General features: G+C 43.6%; 1 protein-coding gene and 1 long non-coding RNA gene across 3 annotated transcripts; one reads left to right on the forward strand and one right to left on the reverse strand.

The window, feature by feature from the left end:
- The first annotated feature begins 3,224 nt into the window (after positions 1 to 3,224).
- Positions 3,225 to 17,627, forward strand: LOC136467979 (transcriptional corepressor LEUNIG_HOMOLOG-like). Of its 2 annotated transcripts, none has more exons than XM_066466828.1 (18): positions 3,225 to 3,546; positions 3,665 to 3,697; positions 3,781 to 3,878; positions 6,938 to 7,047; positions 7,132 to 7,421; positions 7,536 to 7,611; positions 7,713 to 7,824; positions 12,666 to 12,715; positions 12,804 to 13,106; positions 13,214 to 13,318; positions 14,411 to 14,626; positions 14,710 to 14,851; positions 14,919 to 15,028; positions 15,137 to 15,286; positions 15,702 to 15,857; positions 15,965 to 16,081; positions 16,331 to 16,528; positions 17,119 to 17,627. In XM_066466828.1, exons 2-18 carry the CDS (start codon positions 3,666 to 3,668, stop codon positions 17,260 to 17,262), a joined length of 2,409 nt encoding a protein of 802 aa, XP_066322925.1. In that variant the 5' UTR covers positions 3,225 to 3,546; position 3,665; the 3' UTR covers positions 17,263 to 17,627. The 2 variants fall into 2 exon arrangements, with proteins under 2 accessions (XP_066322925.1, XP_066322926.1); XM_066466829.1 differs by having other exon boundaries at positions 3,228 to 3,546; positions 13,214 to 13,309.
- A 770-nt stretch (positions 17,628 to 18,397) lies between these two features.
- LOC136464795 (uncharacterized) lies at positions 18,398 to 20,013 on the reverse strand. Its single transcript, XR_010761277.1, has 3 exons — positions 19,533 to 20,013; positions 18,829 to 19,439; positions 18,398 to 18,737 (listed from the first exon to the last, which is right to left on the reverse strand). It is a non-coding gene; the product is annotated as an uncharacterized lncRNA (long non-coding RNA).
- Between the last annotated feature and the right edge of the window lie 3,345 nt (positions 20,014 to 23,358).

A 23,358-nucleotide genomic window follows, 5' to 3' on the forward strand; every position in this document is an offset into this window, starting at 1 on the left:
ACCGGTCTCGTCCCGTCGTCAGAACGTGCTCTTCCCGTCTCTGAAAAGCGACGGCGAGCGGGCCCCGCGTTGCCGTCTTCCGTTTCCACCCAAGCCAACCCACCCCGCGCTCGTGCGCCTCACGCGCGGGCGGCGGCGGTCGGCGGAGGTGGCGAGTGGCGACGGCGACCGGGACCCGCGGGGGCACTGGCCTGGCCGGGCGGGATCGCTCGCTGCTTGCCTGCCCGTGCCGTGTAAACACGCAGGACCCCCCATAGCAGCCTGGGTGGCCTCACCGCCCGGTCCGGCCACCGCATCCTGCCCGCCGTTCTGCGCCGCTGCTGCCTGTGGTCTCTGTTGTGTGGCCAAGGCATCCTGCCTGCCTGCTACACGGAGTACTAGGCTTTAGTGGACTGTTTGCGAGGACATCTTTTATGAACTTTTATTATTATAAATAGACGCGGGTCTACGAACCTTTCTTCGATGTCCATTTACTGTCTTTGTTTTGATGTCGGCGTAAAATCTAACATATGCTACTTATTAATGCATTTGATCGTTCAGACCCCCTGTCAGATGACTTATCAAGTCAGGGACTGAAAAAAAATAACTTATAAATCATATTTATTTGGTTATAGATGATTTATAAGCTCATACCTGTTAAGACCTTATTTGGTTTCCATAAGTCAGGTGACTTATTAAGTTAGGTGACTGAAAACCAATGACTTATAAGTCATGCCTATTTGGTTGTAGAGGACTTATAAGCTTATTAAAGGTGTGGGCCTCACGCGAAAAAGGGTGACTTATAAGTTTTAAGCAGGGGTGAACCAACTTAAAACTTATAAGCAGGGGTGACTTATAAGTTGATGGTGTTTGACAAAATAAGTCACTTTTTCACTTTTTAATTTATAAGTAGGTGACTTATTTGGAACCAAACAGGCCCTAAGTGAAAGGTGTGAGCCCCACGCGAAAAGGGTGGCTTATAAGTTTTAAGCAGGGATGAACCAGCTTATTTCTCATAAGCAGGAGTAACTTATAAGTTGATAATGTTTGGTAAAATCAGTCATTTATTTTACTTTTTAACTTATAGTAGGTGAACCAATCAGGCCCTCAATTGTTACGAGCAGTTTACACCATACTAGACGTGTTTGATTTCGGTTATGCTTGCTGTGATTTTTTTGGACGGTGTGGCTGTAGCAGCTACTGCATGAAGTAGTGCTTAGGCTGTCCGCACTGCTATCCCTCTAAATCCCACCTCTAAAGGAATATTCTCGTCCTAGTCACCCACTTACAGTACCATCTCCCGCACCCATATTCTCTCTATATCAAACTCTATCCCATTTTCTCTAAATTTTTAATCCCTCTCCCTCTCCCCCCTCCCTCCCACCGAGCACGTGCATGGGGCCCACCTCGCCTTTACCGTTTCGCCGTACGCTCTCTGTATTTCGCGTTCCTCTCTCCTCCCCTTATTTCCCAGTGCAGGATACAGCCCTGCGCTGCGGCGATTTCTTCCGCTATGCGGACATGCAGGGCGGCATACAGGTGCCCGGTGCGGACAGCCTTACCAATTCTAGACGTTTCCTGAGTGCTTGCTGTAACTACCGCAAACAATCTTTTCTTAGCAAAGCAAAGCTACTATCCTCAGCCGTCTAAAAGTGCTTACATCAGCGTATAACATGAAGGACGATGTACCAGAATAGAAAGAAAGAAAAAAACAACAACAGAAAAGAAAAGCAGCACGCAGGGAAGGCAACAGACGAGGTGGCCTCAGAGGAACACAAAACGTGCGAGACATCGTCACTGCGAAAGGTCACCAGCTCACCTCCGTCTTTTCACGAATCCCGTGGCGAACAGCGGGCGTCCCAGGGGCTCCAGCCGCTGGCGGCCACGCCATCGCCTCCCTTCGCGCGGTTGGCCAGGCCCCGTGCGCGGTGTTTGGCCCGGCGCACCAGCTGGGTCGTGGTACTCCGGGCCTAATCAAGCACTCCAATCCCCACGCCTCCGAGCCTACTCCTCTGGCTCCGAACCTCTCTGTGCCAAATCGCAGCTTGCCCCTTCGGCCTTTCAAATATGACGACGAGCTAGCACAAGCATCGCCTGTTCCGCTGGTATTAAAGTCGGTTGATAAGTCGACTGAAGCTGTTTTATTGTGAGAGAAAAATACTGTAGATTCTAGTTAATAAGCTGACTGATAAGTTCAAGCGAACAAGCCTTATTTTTAAATAGTACCTCTTTCCCAAAAAATATAATTATTATCTTATATATAATTAGATAAAGGCACATTATCTTCAATATATACATTTTATTATGCCGTAACCAAAACTAAAGAACTTGTCCATGTAAGGACCTCTTTTTAAAAGTATATATTCTAACTGTTTTTCTAGTCAAGATAATGTTAACATAATGACATTTATTAGATAATGTTATTTTTTCTACTACCTTCTAAATGTAGATTTTCACTTCTACCTAGACTAGAAAACACACATATGTCTTATATTAACTTCATCTCTTGTGATCAAAGGCTCTTATAAATTACAATAAGTAATGAACATGGCTACATACTATTCGTTGTAGATTCATCACTAAAACACAGATAGTAAGATTAATTGTTTGTCGCTACTCAACTCTATTGCATGTACGCCCTTAATTATATATAACAACGCGTATTTGAAAAAACTATTTTTATATATTTAATCAAATTTAAAGTGGTTTGACTTCTCAAAATAATATATAAAAATTATGTACATCTCTCAAATTTAAAATTAGTTGACTTCTCAAAATACGAGTACTAATTGGAGGAGATCCCTTGAGATACTGCACGAGTAATCCACCAGCAAAGTAATTAATACTTTAACACTTTAACCGAGGATCCTGCTGTAAAATTGTCTTCTCAAAATTTAAGCAATGATGTTTATTTAATATCATAAATATTAATATATTTAATTAAATTTAAAATTAGTTGACTTCTGAAAATCTGAGACTTGTATTAATTTTGAGACGAAGAGAGGTGTTTACTATTAATTGAAGGAGCTCCGTTGAGTCATCGTATAATCAATTCAAATTTAAAATTGGTTGAGGAGATCCCTTGAGATAGTGTACCAGTAATAAGTAATTAATAGTTTAACCGAGGATCCTCCTGCAAAACTGTCCGGCGCCTGCCTGTCATCCGAACCTTCCTGAACGGGAGTCCTGGCTCCCCCTGCCGAGCCAGCCACACACCCGCACCCCACCCATGCCTCTTCTCCTTCGCTCTGTCTATGCCTATTCCTTTCTCTCTCTCTCTCCTCACTCTCTTTCTCTCTCATCTTCTTCTACTACTAGTAGTAACTCCTCTTCGCTTCTTCCGAAGCGGCGCGGGCGGAAGCGAGCTCACACCACCGTAGCGCGCGCGCGCGCTCCACCCACCGCCAAATTCCGCTGCCGAGCTCGCCGCGAACGCCGACGCGGCCACCCCCGATCGGGCATTGGAACCCCGTCGCCGCTTGCCGCCCGCACGGCGGCTCGTCGCGGGAAATTTTCTCGAGGCCGTCTGTGACCCCGCTTCCTCGGCCGCGAGATCACGCCCAGCCGGTAATGTGGGCTCTGATCCCTTGTTTTCGCTCGAGTTTGGTACCGAATCGCCTGGCCCCGCCGCTAATTTCTTCTGGTTTTGCCTCTTTGTCCCGTCCCGCTTCGCCGCCGGTCGCAGAATGGCGCAGAGCAACTGGGAAGCGGATAAGATGTGAGCGATTTTGATGTGTTGTCCCCGTGTGAATTTTTGGCTCCTTCGCTCGCTCTGGTTTGATTCCGTTGCTTGTGGCGCAGGCTCGACGTGTATATCTATGACTACCTGCTGAAGAGGAACCTGCAGACGACGGCCAAGGCTTTCATGGCTGAGGGAAAGGTTGCTGCTGATCCAGTCGGTAATTGTTTCCTCCTCTTCTGTTGCTTCGCCCTTTTGCATTTGTTGCTGGGTTAGGTTTTGTTCGTGACAGTGCACAAGAGTTTAGCTATTGGTTTCGGGTGTGAATTCGAATTTTCAACTAGATAGAGTGGGCAGTGTTTTTCAGCTCTGATATGAATTTTCAGTATGGAATACTCCATTGATTTTTTTATGTGTGGCTGAAGTAGGGCAGAGGATTGGAATCTGAACTGATCTACAGTTTGGTTTTCAGCCAAACGGGTGTGTAGGTAATGTCAATTCAAAGGGGTATGGAGAGCTTTGTGACAATTTAGACAGAGAAGTTCTGAAGTTATATGGTGGGTGTGAGGATTGAAGAGGAGCCAGTTTGAGATGGGTTCATAACTTTTCGCGGGAAACTGCGGGGTTTTGCTTCCCTATATAGGCAGATAATGGTTGTCGTTAGCTGCCATTGTTTAGAGGATTGACGGTGTGCCATTACGTTTATGCATGCTAATGCACATGAATTTGGTGGAAGCGGGAATTGATGCTACCCGTGATCTTACAAAATTTTTGTCGTGTTGTCGACAGGTGCTTCAGTGAGAATGTAATAAATTTAGAACTCCAAATGCAATAGTGCACTTTATATATGCTACTATTCTTTGTCTAGCTTGCTTGTTTAAGGTATATTTATTTAGATAATAGCTCACGTTAGTACTTGTGAAGTGGGTGGTGTTATCGTATTGATGGATTGTAGATGTGTGCATAGCAGAAGCTGCATGAGTAGCATTCATATAACAAACATGATGCATCTGTATAGCCCCTACTCACTACTAAGCTATTAGTGGCGATTTAGCTAAATGCTGCTGCTATTTGCTAATGCTATTCAATTGAATTATCTCAACATGTTATGCTTTTCTCAAGTGTCAAAGCTTTGCCTGATGTTGAAACTAGCTGGATTACTACTATCATTGCTTGTTCTTGATATGGTTTTGGGAAAGCTACTTGGAGCCTTCGTACTAGGGATGAAACTGGACCGGATACGAATGGTTATTACGTATATGGATACAAATACGGATAGTTTCTTTTTGGGATTTGGAGTTGGATACGGATAGCGTCGAATACAATGTTTTCAAGGCGTCGCTTTGTCGTCGCTTAATCGCCAAGGCACTCCACGTGGGACGCCACAGCAGACGACTCGCCTTACGGGGAGGCCTCTGTTCTGGGCGGCGGGAAAACACGTGAGAAGGATTGGAAATGCGGGGAAAACTAAGAGAGAAGGGGTGCGCGGGAGAAACAGAGCGCGCCAGAGGGAGAGAGAGAGAGAGTTGGCGCGCGGGAGATTCACCAGCAGGAGAGCGGGAGGGGAACCAGAAGCCGCAGCTCGCCCGTGCGGACGCGTTCTCCCGCGCTGACTGGAGAAGTTGTTGCCCGCCCACCGCCGAGTCGTGCGGCCGCCTGTGTGGGCTGCGGCCATGTTCCCCTGATCGGCGCTGACCTGAAACATCTGGAGGAGAGAGGGAAGCAAGAGACAGAGAGGGGCGGAGGTGGAGCGGTAGTGGAGAACGGGAGAGGGAGATGCGGCGGCGTTGGAGAGAGGATTGGGAGTTCGAGAGATGAAGCAGGAAGGTCAAAGGTGAGGGGTATATGGGCCGCCTGGTGGGCTGGGCCTGACTACTTCTTGCCCCTTCTCCTTTCTTTTCCTTTTTCCTTTTCGTTTTTCTTCATTATCTACCACTCTAAGCTGCTTTTTAAAGATTCCCTTAAGATGTTAAGGCGTCGCCTCGCCTCACGCCTTAGTCGCTTAAGCGTAAGGCGGTAGTCGGTCGCCACGCCTCGCCTTACCGCCTTGAAAACATTGGTCGAATATTGACACCCATCCCACATATCCAAAATCTTACTTTGAGTATCAGATTCAGATACGGTACAGATATGAAATGGCCGGATTCATATACGGATTATCCATTTAGTATTTGAACCCGTTGTGGATGGATGGATATCAGAAGGGCGGGCATGGTGCAAGCGGTAGAGTCAAACTGCCTGTGACCGGAAGGTCCTAGGTTCGAGTCGCGGTCTCCTCGCATTGCACAGGCGAGGGTAAGGCTTGCCACTAACACCCGTCCCCAGACCCCGCACAGAGCGGGAGCTCTCTGCACTGGGTACGCCCTTTTTGTGGATGGATGGATATCAGGAAATATCCGTCCCGTTTTCATCCGTATATATAGGGATTTTACTTTACAACACAATCACACATGCCAAAATTAGAAATTAATAATATTAGGCTTCCACATGCTAATTTATCTATAAAAGCATAGATTTTGATTTTTTTTTATCTTTTTATGTAACTGGGTGACACACTTGTAGCGCAACTGCGAAACTCATCGCTGATAAACAAAACTGCAGCTGTGTAGCAAAATTGGATCCCCGTAACTTCTATGCAAGTATGCAGTAGAAACCACTGTTCTGTGTAATGGATTATGATTTGATAAGTAATAATTGATTCAGTGTGGTTATCATCGGAAGTGCGGACCTCATGTTCAGGGGCCCACATGCATTGAGCAAACAAGTAGTACCAATATAATTTGCATATTGTTCAGATGCGTGGTAGGACTAAAATGTCAGCAAATAGGGTAGGTCCAGTTTCGAAATTGTTGTAAATATCCTTATGAAATATTTATCGAAATAGTACCAATGTACCATTTTTCTTAATATAATAATACATAGCTCTCCTTCCTGTTCGAGAAAAAAGTACCAATGTACCATAGCCACTTAAGTCCCAGATAGACTTCTTGCTTACGAAAGACAGGATATTAGAAAAGGGTAATTGGTACAACTGCTGTTACATTAGGAGTTTAGAATCTTCATTCCTAGTATCTAAAAGATGCTATCTTGTAAAGATCTCAAACCATGGTAAGGAGTGAAGGACTGAGTATGAAACGATGATATATGTGACAGATGCCTATCCATTCCAAGATCACATGCATCCGTGTGATATATTTTTTTTAACTATTTCCCTCCATTAGTTTGTTTGCCCAGGGGATCCATCATAAGTATGAGCTTGACTTGTGAATTGTGATGCAGCAATTGATGCTCCTGGAGGGTTTCTCTTTGAGTGGTGGTCTGTCTTTTGGGATATATTCATCGCAAGGACAAATGAAAAGCATTCTGAAGTTGCAGTGGCATACCTAGAGGTAGCTTGGGATTTCTTAATTTACAATGCACCTCTTGTTTTTCTTAATCTCACCGAGTGTGAATCTCTGTTCTGTTGGAGATAGGCACAGCAAATAAAAGCAAGAGAGCACCAGCAGCAGATGAAGATGCAACAATTGCAACTCATGCAGCAAAGACATGCTCAACTTCAGCGAACTAATGCGAATCATCCTTCACTTAATGGTCCAATAAATGCTTTAAACTCTGATGGCATTTTGGGGCCAACAGCTAGTGTCTTAGCTGCCAAGATGTATGAAGAGCGCTTGAAGCACCCACATTCAATGGAGTCAGAGGGATCACAACTCATTGAAGCTAGTAGAATGGCTCTTCTCAAGTCAGCAACAAACCATGCAGGGTGCTCCACCAACCCCCATTTTTCTCTTAAACACTTCTATAAAAGGAAAAAGAAAGATGGTTAGAACTGAAACATTTGCGGTACTCACTGAACTTATTGTTTTTGTGGAATTAGGCAATTAGTTCCAGGGACTCCTGGAAATGTGTCTACAACTCTGCAGCAAATCCAGGCTCGGAATCAGCAAACGATTGTAGGTTATTGGTTCCACCATGTGTCTATCCACTCTGCAATTTCTTACACTAGTTCACTAAATGTATGCACTGATAACCTGAATGTTCTAACTTCTAACAGGATATTAAGAGTGAAGGTAACATGGGAGTACCCCAGAGATCTTTACCCATGGATCCATCATCGTTGTATGGACAGGGAATAATTCAGCCTAAACCTGGATTGAGTGGTGCAGGTGCGCCCTTTCCCTTGTTTCTTGTGAGTTCCTCCTGTGTTGCCAAACTAGCACTCACTATAAAGGCACTTCTTTAGAACACCTGTCCTTTACTGCTGCTGCCTGCGGATACATACTCCCTCTAGTTGCAAATGATGAAACAAGTTGGTTATGAACATTGTCTTGGTCCCCCAAGTGTAGCTTTGAGCGATAGTTTCTATCCTAATATAATTAGAAAGTACAACAAAACTGTAATATTATGTAGTTGCTGTTGGAGATAAATCTCACTCATCATTTTGAAATGTTCAGTCTCAATATATAAATTTTGTATCGATGGTAAAAGTTTAATTGCTTTGTGGATGCAAGAAACACAACTTTTTTACAGTTCTAAAATAATATTAGTTTTCTTTTTTTTCTTTTTCTTTTGCAAATTTATATTGCAAAGTTGGTTGCATTTCTCATTGAACTACAGTCCTGTTGTCCTGTCATTCTTACACTGTAATAGGATCCTGACAAGTGTTTGTAACTCAGCAATCCACATTCCTGGACTATGCCCCTCTAGCTTTTTTTTTCCTTCTCAAATACGCAGGAGAGCTGCATATCATTGCATTAAGAGAGGAAAAAACGGACACATACAAAAAGCCTCCCCCCACTCTGGCCCGAGCTGTGGGGGTGCTGAGTTACAACAAGGCCTAGGTCACTAAAACACAAACACACGGTAGGACCTGACCCACAACACACAAACTATCGACAGCAGCTAGCTTGTCGCCACTTCCTGACCTAAAGCACCAAGTTTCCGTGCCCCTGCGAGATGCCATAGATGGTGCTCATCATCAAAGGAGCGAAGCAAACCATTCATGCTCGGGCTGGCTCCTTCGAATACACAAGCATTCCTGTGTTTCCAGAGCAGCTACGCCCCCAGGATGATCAAAGTGTTGAAACCTTTCTTCTTTTCTTTGGATACTCGCTTAGCTGCTTTTCTCGACGTGCCTGTGAACTCTTGGTCCCTGTTGTCTGGCACGTACCTATGGAAACCTACTGGTGACAGAATTCTGAACCAGAACTCGCGTGCGAAGACACAGGATGTTAATAGGTGCTGAATGGTTTCTTCGGCTTGATCACACAATGGGCAAAGACTCGGATGCGGCAGATTTCGTTTGGCCAATCGATCAGCTGTCCAACATCTGTTTCGAACTGCCAACCAGATAAAAACTTTACACTTGGCCAGGACCCAAGATTTCCAGATGCGTCGCCATGGCTCAAAGGCGATCGACCCATTAAAGAAAGCCCGATATGCTGATCTGGATGAGAAAAATCCCGAGCTCTCAAATCTCCAACTGTGTGGTCTTCAGTTGTGGTCAGCAAGAAATCTTGTATGATGTTCCACAACTGAAAATACTCAAACAGTCCAATCACCGACAGACCTCCTTCTACATCCCTTGGCCAACGTTGTTCTTGAAAAGCTTCAGTCACCGACCGTTTCAAAAATTTCCGAGGCACTGCAGAGAACACACTAGGTGCAATGTCCCTGATGCAGCATCCAAAAAGCCACCTGTCTGTCCAGAAAAAGGTACTGTTTCTATTGCCCACATGAGAGATCAGGGCAATAGAAAAGAGTGCCACCGCATTGGGATGAACCAGGATTTCAAGTCCTGCCCAGGATCTGTCTTTGTGAACCACAGCCAGCACATTTGTAGTGCCCAGCTCATGTACTCGAAGATTAAGGACACCCAAGGTCAAGTGGCCGCTGAACCTTTTCCCAAGCTACCAGACAACTTCCGCCATTGATCTGCTTGCGACCTTTCCATAAGTATGCTCTTCGAAGCTTGTCCACTGCCTTGATAAACCATTTGGGCACTTCGATGGCAATGAGCACATAGATAGGAATTGCAGACAACACAAAACGAACCCAAGTAATCCTGCCAGCTGTGTTCATGAGTGTTGCTTGCCATCCTGGCAACCTATCCCCAATCTTCTCTATCCAAGGAAGCAAGTCGGTCTTTCTCAACTTCCTATCCGAAATTGGCAGACCCAAGTATGTACAAGGGAACTGAGCTGGTGTACAAGGCATATACGTACTGATGTTGTCCACCACCGGCTGCTCGCATCTAATGGGAATAGCACAACTTTTCTGAAGATTAGTTTGGAGACCCGAAGCTTCCCCAAATTTGCTAAGTATCTCCATAGTCAAACTCATTTCAACCTCTGCTGGTTTGATAAAAAGCGCCACATCGTCAGCATACAATGAGATGGTTTGGCTCGCGTTGTGTCGAGCAAGTGGCTGCAGCAATCCAATTTCTCCTGCCTTGGTAAACAAGCTATTCAAGACATCCATAACCAAGATAAAAAGCATGGGAGAAAGGGGATCCCCTTATCTTAGCCCACGTTGGTGCCTTAATTCCTCCCCAGGTTGGCCATTTACTAAAATCTACGTGTATGCAATGCGCAGCAGATTAGAGATGAGATTTTGCCATATATTGGACCAAAACCCAAGTGTGCAAGAACCTCCATCAGAAATGCCCAAGATACCGAGTCGAATGCTTTCGATATGTCGAGCTTTAAGAATAGACTTGGTACCTTTTGTTTATGGAGCAGCTTGATGTTTTGCTGTACTAGAATGTAGTTGTCATGAATGCAGCGACCACGGACAACGCGCTCTGATTGGAAGACACCAAAGAAACCAAGAAAGGGGCCAACCGGTAGCCATTATCTTGGTCACTAGCTTAGCAAAGCTATGGACTAAACTGATTGGTCGGAAGTCCTTGGCTGTGAGGGCCTCCTCCTCCTTTGCAATTAAGGTGAGATAAGCTGAGTTCAGTAGCCATAATTTTCTGTCATCTCCATGCTGTAACGTGATGATGGCGGCCATGAAGTCTGATTTGATGATCTGCCAGCATGCTTTGTAGAATCTTCCTGTAAACCTGTCTGGACCAGGTGCACGATCTGCCGGCAAAGCTTTGATGGTGTCCCAAACTTCTTCCGTGAAAGTGACATCTAAGGCTGAGAGATCAGTGCCTTCTCTATGGAAGAAAGAGAGATCAAGAGTGGTTGTACTGCGGCAGGGCTGTACCGAGGAGGCCATCAAAATAATTAAATAGTAATTCTTCCTTTCCTTCTTGACTGGTCACAACCTGATCACCATCCATGAGTTTTGGTATAAAATTCTTGTGTTTCCGAAACCCAGCATGTTTATGGAATATGCCGTGTGAGCGTCACCATCTTTAAGGAACCTGATTCGCGAGCAGAGACGTGCAACCGTTCGCTCAAGCGAAGCAAGGACTAGGCAATGCCGCTTGGCTTCGCGCCTCAACCAATCTTCCTCCTGATTAAGGGAGCGATGATCTTGTGCGATCTCTAACAGGTGTACAATTTCCCGGGCGAATCCAAGCTGAGAGTTGATATGGCCGACCTGCTTGTGGCTCCAAGATTGGAGCGCCCGTGCTAGCCTTTTGAGCTTGACCAATATGCGCTTCGAGCGGACAGGTGGCTTGCACCGGTGCTGACCACGAGTTAGTTCTGCACAGTTTCATGAAACCCATCAAGTTTAGACCAAAAACTGTCGAAGTGAAACTTTCTCTTGCCTTGTATCACTTCTCTAAGCCCCAGCAACAGAGGACAATAATCTGATATCTCTGTGGCTTGGCTTTGCAGAATACACTTATCCTTGCTGTTGTTGATACATTGTTTTTTTAGCGTTTTATCCTCTTTTCTGGGTTGATTCGCTGATGATGTAGTGTTAGTGGACGAAAGCCAGGTGGGAGTAAATAGGAAACTAGAGTTATGGCGGCAGACCCTTGAGCTCTAAAGGTTTTAGATTGAGCAGAACTAAAACCGAATACATGAGATGCGACTTTGGCGGAGTTGTACAGGAGGAGGGAGATGTGAGTTTGGAAGGTCAAGTAGTGCCTACGAAGGATACCTTTTGGTATCTGGGATCGATGCTACAGAGGGATAGAGATATTGATGCGGACGTTAGCCATAGAATCAAAGCAGGGTGGATCAAGTGGCGACAAGCTTCTGGCATTCTCTGTGACAAAAGGGTACCACAAAAGCTAAAAGGCAAGTTCTATAGAACGGCGATTAGACCGGCTATGTTGTATGGAGCAGAATGTTGGCCTACAAAGATTCGACATGTTCAACAACTGAGTGTTGCAGAAATGCGTATGTTGTGATGGATTTGCGGTCACACAAGAATAGGACCGAGTTCGGAACGATGATATACGTGATCGCCTAGAGGTAGCATCAATTGAAGAAAAGCTTGTCCAACATCGGTTGAGGTGGTTTGGTCCATGTCCAAAGGAGACCTCCAGAGGCACCAGTGTATTGTGGAGTCCTAAGCCAAGCTAATAATATGAGGAGAGGTAGAGGAAGACCGAAATTGACATGGGGGGGAGGCAATAGAAAGAGATTTGAAAGCTTGGGATATACTAGAGATCTTTGTTTGAATAGGAGTACTTGGAAAGCAGCTATTGAAGTGCCTGAACCGTGACTTGGGGCTCTTGGTGGGTTTCAACTCTAGGCCTACCCCAACTTGCTTGGGACCGAAAGGCTATGTTGTTGTTGTTGTTGTTGTTGTTGTTGTTGTTATCCTCTTTTCTGTCTTTTGTTAGGTTTCATCCCTAGCCCCAACTTAATGGGGAGTTGGGAGTAAGTCTTTGTTGTTGTTGTTGTATTAACTTTTGATGGCATAGATTGTGCCATACCAGTGCTATGTTGTAACAGATGGATATATGGGCAAGTAATGGATAGCTCGCTACAGTGGTTCTTCTTTTGGTTAATCAGGTTTATGATGTGACTGATTCATTTCAAGAACATCACATTCTTTCTGTTTCCTTCTTTTTAATACCTCATATTTTGAACAGGACTGAACCAAGGTGTGAGCGGTTTACCATTGAAGGGCTGGCCATTAACTGTAAGCTGCGAAAAAAATGTTACCTTGTGAGCTCATATTTTGTTTTGGAACCTGACCACCTATGAATATCCATGCTACCATCTTACAGGGAATTGATCAATTAAGGCCGAATTTGGGTGCTCAAATGCAGAAGCCGTTTCTTTCAACACAGTCACAGTTCCAACTTATGTCCCCACAGCAGCAGCAACAATACTTAGCACAGGCCCAAGCACAAGGGAACCTTGGCAACTCAACTAATTATGGGGATATTGATCCCCGCAGACTTACAGCGTTGACCAGGGGTGGGTTGAATGGTAAAGATGGTCAACCTGCAGGAACTGATGGGTGTATTAGTTCCCCTATGCAATCCAGTTCACCCAAAGTCAGACCAGATCAAGAGTGTCTCATGAAGGTTGGATTGCTGTAGATGTGTCCTTCTGTTGCTTAGAGTTTCTCTTAAGTTTGTACATTCTCTGGCTCTAGTTTGTTAGTATCTTACTATATCTGAAAACTATTCAGATGCAGCAGACATCTTCACAGCAACCCCAGGAACAGCTTCAACAGCAGCAGCAGAACCAGCAGCAGCAACAGAGCCAGCAACAACAAATGCAGCAGGTACTGAAAGTATGCCAAACCTATCGTTTCCTGTTCTATTCTTGAACTATGGGCTTTCCCCTGTTGATCTGAATCTTTAAATTTGCCCAACAATAGTGTGTCGTTATGCATCTATTGTTGCTCTTCTATCAACAAATTAAAGTTACTTAAATATAAATTATAGAGTGCACAGTGGGACTGATATGTTTATCTGAGGAAGCCTTAGAAGAAAACTAGATGATGGATGGTGATGTGCACATCTTAGGAAGGGTTCTTATTAAGATGCTGAAATGACATGAGATCTTTCATGGAGGAAGCAATAGTTTTCTTGAAAAAATGATGCCAAAAGGGAATGTCACACAGTGATGTGTAAAGAACAGTGCTGGTGGCATCAGATTCAATGGAATATGAAGTTTGGATGCTAAATTATTGCAATTACGCAAATCCTGCCAGTGATGAAACTATAAATCAGTGACAATGGGGTTAAAGCCCTCGGCGAATTAATGATAAAAAAATTCCGTGATTACATTATCATGCATATATTCATCGTATTCTAATATAGTACAATATGATAAAAGTTGGTGCGATCAGCTGGGGTGTTGTTTGGAATGCCCTGCCCCCTGTTTCTGCTCTGCGATGAACTCCATGGCTTTGAAAGTTAAAATTAGCTTACTGTTAGAACATCATATGCCACATGTTATTTGCAATATTTTCTGCCTTTGCATATATTTGAGGTCTTTTTGTCCAAATAAGTTGACATAACTTGTCTTTTTCGTACATTGGAGACCAAATTTGAAATTATGATATGTAAATTTGCATACTGTAAACCTGTAAGAAAGAATTTGTTTTCTTTGGTTGGTGCATTGCCTGAACCGTGACTAGGGGCTCATGTTGGGTTTCAACTCTAGCCTACTCCCAACTTGCTTGGGACTAAAAGGCTTTGTTGTTGTTGTTGTTTGGTTGGTGCATACTATATGATCCCTGGCAACTAAAGCTGAATAGTCGGCTATTTACCCTTTTCTTTATTTCACTGCATGAGTTACTACGAATTTGTTCTTAAGAACCGATATGCTTGCCATTGACCTTATACCTCCTTGTTCTGTAATTATTTGTTATTTCCAGAACAATAGAAAAAGAAAGCAGCCTACTTCTTCAGGACCAGCAAATAGTACTGGTACAGGAAACACTGTGGGTCCTGCCAACTCCCCACCATCTACACCATCCACACATACGCCTGGGGATGGACTTGGAATGGGTGGTAATATGTGCCACGTTCCAAAGAACTTAATGATCTATGGTGCGGATGGAACTGGACTTGCCTCCTCTTCAAATCAAATGGTTACAGCTTTACTCTCCATTTAAAGTATATAGTGATTATTATATGCTACATAGATGGGTAATACAATTGTTGTATGTGACAGGATGACCTTGAGCAATTTGGTGATGTGGGCTCTTTGGATGATAATGTTGAATCCTTCTTATCCAATGATGATGGAGATCCCCGGGATATTTTTGCGGCACTCAAAAGAAGTCCTGCAGAGCCTAACCCAGCCACTTCGAAAGGTAATATTTTTTATGTTTCTTTCCTAACAAAATTCAAACATCAAATGACGTGTCCATTTGTTTCTAGGTTTTACTTTCAGTGAAGTGAACTGTTGGCGCACAAGCAACAACAAAATTGTTTGCTGCCACTTCTCTTCAGACGGCAAGATTTTGGCTAGTGCAGGACATGAAAAGAAGGTATGAAAAAACTGTCTTACATTATGATTTTTGTTCCAAGTGGCACGTTTTATGGAGCCTCTGATATTTCTGAGACTGACGTACTATATTTTTGTTCATTTGTTGTAGGCTGTACTTTGGAACATGGAAAATTTCCAGACACAGTATACGCCAGAAGAGCATGGCCTTATTATCACTGATGTTCGTTTCAGGCCTAACTCTAGTCAGCTGGCAACATCTTCCTTTGATAGAACTATTAAACTATGGAATGCTGCCGATGTAAGTTATGTTTGCTTGTCCATTATAGGGATTGTAGATATATGCTATTATCCCTCCTATAGTAATGTCACCATTATCCTATTGCAACTTCACTACTGCACCTGCACGCTATTAAGATATCGAGTGTTTCCTTTTAGTATTCATGGCTGCAAATCTAGTTATACTTGTCCATATTGTCACCATGTCTCAAAATGTAGCAAGGCCCAACTATGACATGATTGAATTGGCATGTAAATAGTATATTTTTTCCTTTTGTGTCTTGATCTGCAAATTGTGTTATACTATGAAAATCCTAGTTAAACGCATCAATGTATTGGGTGAACTGTGCCATCTGTGTTACTAAACTTGAACCTTAACCTCAGCTTTTTTCTATGCACTTGTATTACAGCATTTCTTATGCTTACATGTTTTGCAGCCTGGATTCTCTCTGCATACGTTCACTGGGCACAACGGCCAGGTCACATCATTAGATTTTCATCCAAAGAAAACAGACCTTCTGTGCTCTTGTGACACCAGCGGTGAAATCCGGTACTGGAATGTGAGCCAACCTACATGTTTGCGTGCCATAAAGGTTGCTTATATTCCTTCTACTCTTTGAAGTTTCATGAATGTGTGTGCAAAAAGAGTCTACGGACTTAGTAACTCGTACTTTTGTCCAATTCTGCCTTCTTTGTACAGGGTGGTAGTGCCCAAGTTCGGTTTCAACCTCATGTTGGACAGTTTTTAGCCGCAGCTGCTGAAAACGTGGTTTCCATATTTGATATTGAGACGCATGGGAAAAAATACACGCTACAGGTTCTGTCCTTGAATACCAGCATATCCTCTATTTTTGTTTGAAAAGTCCCCTTGCTACATTTCCTTCACTTGCACCCTGCACATGCGCACATCTCAAATTCCTCGGCATACTGCAGTTATAAGTTATAACTGCGCGACATGCACTTTTTTCTTCTTCGGCGTGTTGGAGTAGTGAAGCTCTTTTTTTCTGGACATACTAGTAGTGTTTTTAATAGACGTGAACCTGAAGTACTTGATTTGTAATCTCAGGGCCATAACACTGATGTGCAGTCAGTGTGCTGGGACAACAATGGGGAATATATTGCATCTGTAAGTCAGGACCTAGTTAAGGTTTGGTCAATATCATCAGGGGAGTGCATTCATGAGCTTAGCTCCAATGGAAACAAGTTCCATTCTTGCGTGTTCCACCCGAGCTATTCCGATCTCTTGGTTATTGGAGGCTACCAGGTAACTATGGCTTGTCTATTGAATGTATTTCCATCAAACAACTTTTACGAGGAAGTGTATGATGCTGTATTTTGGTACCAAAACTTGTCTATCCTAAGATGTCTTGGTCATTTTTGCCTCAACTTTATTGACAAGAATATACATAATCCAATACACTTGATATTGGAAAGCAGCTTATTCCTACTCCCTCACCACAAATGTGTGTGGTGTTTTAGAATGGGGCACAGGAATTAAGGTGATAGGTGAAAGGTCCATCCTGCAGAAAGTTAATTTAATCCTGTATATAAAGTGCAGTTGGGAAATGAGAGATGCTAAAGGAAGTTAGTTAATGATAGAATTGATGAAGGGTAAAACACTAAAACTTGAACGGATGAGGTTAAATTGCCTAGAAAACTTAGAACCTGATACACTTACTAAATAATGGAGTTAAAACGAGATATTCAGAGGGAACTATTAAAGAAAGAGATGCAATTAGGAGCTTATTAGTGTGCCCTTGGTGTCAAGTTCTGTTAGCAATAGTACTTTACCTTCTCAAGGGACTGGATCTGTAATTTTTTTGGAAGTTTCTCATTAAAATGCTGATGATGCAGTCTCTCGAGGTTTGGAACATGGTGAAGAACCAGAGCCTAACAGTACAAGCTCATGAAGGTCTAATCGCGGCGCTGGCGCAGTCACCAGTCACAGGGATGGTAGCTTCTGCGAGCCATGACAATTCTGTCAAGGTGTGGAAATAACAATAACAACAATTATGATGCATCTAGGTAGCTTTTTTTTCCCGGGCAAGTGATATTTCTCCGGCTGAGGCATAAAATGGGGGTGAGCTTGGGTGTCGTGGGCGATTGTGTTGTGTACTCATACTCAGGCCAATAAGGAAGAGTAGTAATTAGCTGGTTGCCTGTCGCGGTTCAGCTGTCCAAGAGCAGTGAGTTTGTTGATGGGTTGTATTTATCCTGATAGGCTGTTTGTGTAGCTCAGAAACAAGAAAGAAGAATAGAACATTGGCTGAAAAGGTGGCCACCTGTTTTATTTTTGTTTACGCCGTATCATATGTAACCTTTTAACATTCGCTGTTTTTAATTGGAACTCGCTGCGATTGGCATCTGGCGGTTGGTTGGGAAGTCGCGTCTTGTTGCTAGTTGCTGCAGTGTGTTTGATCGGCTTGAATGATGCACTGGTGTAATCGGACTGTTGTAATGCGTGCCTCCTAATTGCAAATTTTGATTCACGACGAATGGAGAAAGAATGATGGTGTCTCTTAGGAAGGATGTGTCTTTTCAGAAAAGAGGATAATTGTGCTGACATGTCATACAGGTGTAATTGTGCTGACATGTCATACAGGTGTACTGTGTACAGGCCCAATTGCAAGGTGATGGTGTGAGCATTCTCGTGCAGTCGTATTCTGGTTGCATGTTTGCAATGCACAATGAACAGGATTTTCTTTCTTTCTTTCTTTTTTAAAAAATGCTTTGTTTCAATGGATACATAATTGTTTTTCTTGCTGCTTGTATTTATCCGCCCACTGATATAGAGTATTATATGTGTGAGATCAATGCACAACATCTGAGCCCACTGATTTTAGATATAGACTAGTGGAGGGCGCGCGCACGTGCGGTGCTACGTGAAATTTCAAATACAGAGAAAATGACCCCGCCCGTTTCTTTTATAATTTGTATTTTTTAGCTTATTTTTTTTAGCTGGATCAATATTTTTCTCTCACAACAAATCAGTCGGAACAGTTTTTTAGTTTTTTTTCAGCGAAGCGAACGGGCTAACACGTGGTGTAATAAGGTAGAAAAGCCAACCGATGCACATTCAGTTTCCTGCATAGTACATCAGTAACTCGTTTGCAGTTTTCAGACACGACACAAACGAACAGGCAAGTTTTTTTCTTCTTTCTGAATTACACACCCGTAGTTAAGTAATTGTAACTGAAGCTATGATAGGCTGCCTAATATAGAAACTACGGGCTTAGGAACAACTGTTTTTTCACAGGACCTTTCGTTGGGGCGGACTGGAATCCTTCGTAGCTTTATAGGAACAGGTGATCAGGTCCATTAGAATTTGTGAAGCTGACCTTTTCTGGGCTGTGGCTCGTGGAGGCCAAGCAGGTGACGGTGTGTGTTGATGGTTTTCTGTGATTGCGGCGCGTCAATCTGTGCCTCTAGTTTGGTGTGAAGTAGTCGCAGTAGAAGGTGTTGCAGGTGTCGATCTGCAATGATCAGTTCACAGAAAGTAAGAACTAAAAACAATTAAGCCGCACATAACAAATTCAGGTATTTGACACCAGGCAGTGAGACCACCGTTGGAGGTGCAGGAGTAGCGCACAACCGATCATATTACAGGATCTGGGGCTTCATCGTGCTTGCACATTACCCATGGCACACCGGTGTTGGTCCCAACAGCTAGCTGGGCCACAGATTGTGATCCAAATATATCCAAATTATGATTATTTTTTAATGGCCTAAGAATTACAGCAAAATATAAATTAGTATATACCTGAAATAGTTTTTCATTCTACAATTCGGCTCGCACATGCACATGAACGATATAGTCGCCAAGTAAAGTGTGCAGCATTTTTGAAGACAAACTGAATCATATATTGTGGTCTACACCAAGCGAAAACTTGATAAACGAAAATTAAAAAATATATTGTACCAGACATTTTTCTACAGAGGTATGGAAATAAAACCAACAGTAAGGACCAAATACCTTTTTTTTTGGTCTTGGGGCACCTATATACCATGTAGCTAGTGGTCTGTGAACCAATAGCAGTAATTTAAATTAAAGCGAAGGAGGATATGTGACGTGTTACCATAGGTAAAAAAAAATGAGCATGGCTGAAACTCAGACCTCATTATGTCACATTGCAATGGAATATCGAATTGACGCCATCGAAGATGACCTGAATTGGCTGAATGACGCAGGTAGCAATGTAGGTTAATATCTAATAGCAAGTAGAACACTTTTTTTTTCTCTAAACTGAAACATGATCAATGGTACATACCTGGAAGCCTTTTTTTTACCACAGTTTTGTATGAACATGTGTGCCAAATTTAAGTAGAAGCATCCCTAAAATATTCATGTAATAGATTTAGGTAAGTACAAAGAATAGTGTAAACCATCCAGTACTAATTTGTTTCTGAAGAAAGCAACCAACAAGAAGGGAACAGTGCAATATAGTACTGCAATGAATATCTAACAAGCAACATGTGGACAGTTTGGCAATGAATACCTATAGCTGAAGTGCACATGCACAACATCTCTATAAGAATACAACCTGAAAAGAATAGGCACTATAGCAGGGTATCAGGTAGCTGAGAAACAGTGATAGAGTGATAATGTCTACAGATACAGATATTAGAGAATGACGCTTTTGCTTCCAAGAAAAAAGTAACAAAATATGTGCAAATGAAGCCTAAAGGGTGCTGGGGGTTCGAGATGGGACGCAGTTATCTGTGAAGTAGAAAATTTGAACAAACCTAGCGCTTGATGAGAGGGGCTGCAGATTCGAACAATAGTACTCCATGGAAGTGTTTGTTTTTTTTCCCTATAATTAGAACATGCCGTGAATAAGTATTCCATGAATGTGTTTGTTTTTTTTCCCTATAATTAGAAACATGCCGTGAATAAGTATTGCATGAATGAGTATAAATAGAACATGCCGTGCTTCTTTTTTGCATATGAAGCTAGAACATGCCGTGACTAATTATAACTATGCACGTGATTCTTTTTTCTTGTAACAGAACACGCTGTCCAGAACCCCAACGTGGAAGAACAAGTTCATGGAGTACCCCACCGAAGGAAAGAAATGATAGAAGATCTCCGAAAACGAGTTTATCAAACTTTGTTGGGTAGAAGCAACGATGGTATACTACACAAGAAAGATACTGCATATGTTGCTGCTCAATTTGACCTTCACATTCGGTCAGTTCAGCGTGTTTGGAACCGAGGTAAAACACAACTTAGAAACTCTATTCCGGTTGTGGTTGATAGTCTAAAGAAGGGTAGAGTTGGCCGTAAAGCAATCCCTGTTGACTTAGAAGCATTGAGAAACATTCCTCTAAAGGAAAGAATGACTATAGAGGATGTGTGCGCCAAACTAAACTTGAGCAAATGGAGGATTCAAAGGTATTTGAAAAAAGGACTGATTAGACACCACTCTAGTAGCATCAAACCATATCTCACTCAAGCTAACAAGAGGTCTAGGTTACAGTGGTGTGTTGACATGGTTAATAGGGAATTGCTTGATGATCCAAGGTTCAAGGAGTTGTTTGACTTTGTGTTCATTGATGAGAAATGGTTTTACCTATCTCAAAAATCTAAAAATTATTATTTGCTACCCGAAGAAGATGATCCCCATCGGACTTGTAAGAATAAGAACTATATCCCTAGGCTCATGTTCTTGTGTGTTTGCGCTCGCCCAAGGTTTATGGATGGGAATTGTATTTTTGATGGTAGGATTGGTTGTTTTCCACTTGTTCGTTATGAACTGGCTCAAAGAGGTAATGAGAGAACCGGTCGTGTCCGTGGAGACTTGGTTATGAAGCCCATTACTTCGATCACTAGAGAAGTGATTAGAGATTTTATGATCAACCAAGTGTTGCCTACCATTCGAGCTAAGTGGCCAAGAGAAGATGTGGGTAAACCCATCTTCATTCAACAGGACAATGCACCTTCCCACTTGAAATTGGATGATCCGGATTTTTGTGAGGCCGCTAAGCTAGGAGGATTCGATATTCGCCTAATATGTCAACCACCAAACTCTCTGGATTTCAACATTCTTGACTTGGGTTTTTTTCGAGCTATACAAGCAATTCAATATAAGAAGAATGCAAAAACAATAGAGGCTCTAGTTCCAGCCGTGCAAGAGGTAATTTGCTCAAATTGTTCACACATGTTTCAATGTTTTCTTCCACAACAAATTTGCTCATTCATTCATTTCTTGCACACTTGTTTTGTAGGCATTCATGGAGTACTCGACACGCAAAGCAAACCGAATATTTCTAACACTACAAGGTGTTTTGATGGAAGCTATGAAGAAGAAAGGCTGCAACAACTTCAAGATACCTCACATGAAAAAACAAACATTAGAAAGACAAGATCGGCCGCCATCTTGTATCCCTTGTGATCCATCATTGCTACATGAAGCCGAGGCTACTCTTGCTGCATGAAACGATTAGATAGATGCTTGTTAGCTTAAGTAGTAGAGGCAATCTTGTAACAACTTAATTATAACTTGAGCTAGGTATCTTACCGATGCCTTGTTATCATCCTTCCTAGCAGCGAGCTCATCGAGCTTCTTGACAACGTGAGGAGGTAACATGATACCATTGCCTTCCATCACGAGCTCGTCAAGATCAGGAATGAAAAGCTTGCAATCGAACTCGCGTTGGCCGTAAAGCATGGCACCACCCATGTATTTGTTGTGGACGAGCCCACAACGAGAGCATGGCTAGAACCGTGAGTGCACACGATTCCACGCTTGGCGGTCCTCATGGACGAGACCGCAACAACCGCAAACAAAAGCTCTCGGCGGCAAGGAATCCGGCACCATCTCCATGGAGTCCTGCGCGACCACGGAGCCCAGTCCCTCGACGGACAGCGGCGGGTCAATGGAGTCCAGTGCCTCAACGGCGTCCTCCGCGGCGACCTTCTCTGAGTCCGGCCCGACGTCGCCCACGGCGACCTCCTCCGAGTCTGCAGCGACCTCCATCTTGGAATCTGGCGAGATGGAGTCCAGCACCAACTCCATCTCCGACTTCGGCGAGAGCTCCAGCTTCGCCAACGTGACGACCTTCGATGCCTCCTGCGACTCCGACGTGATGGAGTCCGGCACCATCGTCTCCATCTCCGAGGACAGCGAGGCATCCATCGACGCGGCGTGCGGCGAACAGCGAGGACGCGAACGGCGGCAAGCGCATGAACGGCGGCGTGCACGAACGGCGTGTGGCGTGAGGTGGAGATGGTGTTGAAAGGTCCTAATGGCTAGAGGGGGGGTGAATAGCCTAATAAAATTTCTACAACAACACTTAACAAAAGGTTAGACAATTATGAGGCGAAGCGAGTGTTGCGCTAGCCTACTCAAAATACAAGCCTCCTACCACAATTCTAGTTTAGATAGTGTCTATTCACACAATAGCAAAAACACTATCCTATGTTAGTGTGCTCTCAAAGACTAACTAAAGAGCCACACCAACCAACCAAGCAAGCTCTCAAAACTAGCTACACTAAAAAGCTTGTTAACTAGTTTGCGGTAAAGTAAAGAGAGTGATTAGGATAGTTATACCGCCGTGTAGAGGAGTGAACCAATCAATCACAAGGATGAATAACAATGGAGACCAATCACCTCGGAATCAAAGGATGAACACAATGATTTTTACCGAGGTTCACTTGCTTGCCGGCAAGCTACTCCTCGTTGTGGTGATTCACTCACTTGGAGGTTCACGCGCTAATTGGCTTCACACGCCAAACCCTCAATAGGGTGCCGCACAACCAACACAAGATGAGGACCACACAAGCCACGAGCAATTCACTAAAGTACCTTTTGGCTCTCTGCCGGGGACAAGGTCAAGAACCCCTCACAATCACCACGATCGGAGCCGGAGACAATCACCACCTCCGCTCGACGATCCTCGCTGCTCCAAGCCGTCTAGGTGGCGGCAACCACCAAGAGTAACAAGCGAAATCCGCAGCGAAACACGATCACTAAGTGCCTCTAGATGCAATCACTCAAGCAATGCACTTGGATCACTCCCAATCTCACTATGATGATGAATCAATGATGTAGATGAGTGGGAGGGCTTTGGCTTAGCTCACAAGGTTGCTATGTC

The sequence above is a fragment of the Miscanthus floridulus genome, chromosome 7, assembly GCF_019320115.1.
Source record: "Miscanthus floridulus cultivar M001 chromosome 7, ASM1932011v1, whole genome shotgun sequence".
Classification (NCBI taxonomy): domain Eukaryota; kingdom Viridiplantae; phylum Streptophyta; class Magnoliopsida; order Poales; family Poaceae; genus Miscanthus; species Miscanthus floridulus.

What these genes read in the sequence shown, in the direction of transcription:
- LOC136467979 (XM_066466828.1), top strand. Translation starts at nt 3,666, where the DNA reads ATGGCGCAGAGCAACTGGGAAGCGGATAAGAT. An exon ending in AACTGGGAAGCGGATAAGAT is followed by an intron (nt 3,698 to 3,780) that starts GTGAGCGATTTT and finishes CTTGTGGCGCAG; the next exon opens with GCTCGACGTGTATATCTATG. An exon ending in TGAAGGGCTGGCCATTAACT is followed by an intron (nt 12,716 to 12,803) that starts GTAAGCTGCGAA and finishes ACCATCTTACAG; the next exon opens with GGAATTGATCAATTAAGGCC.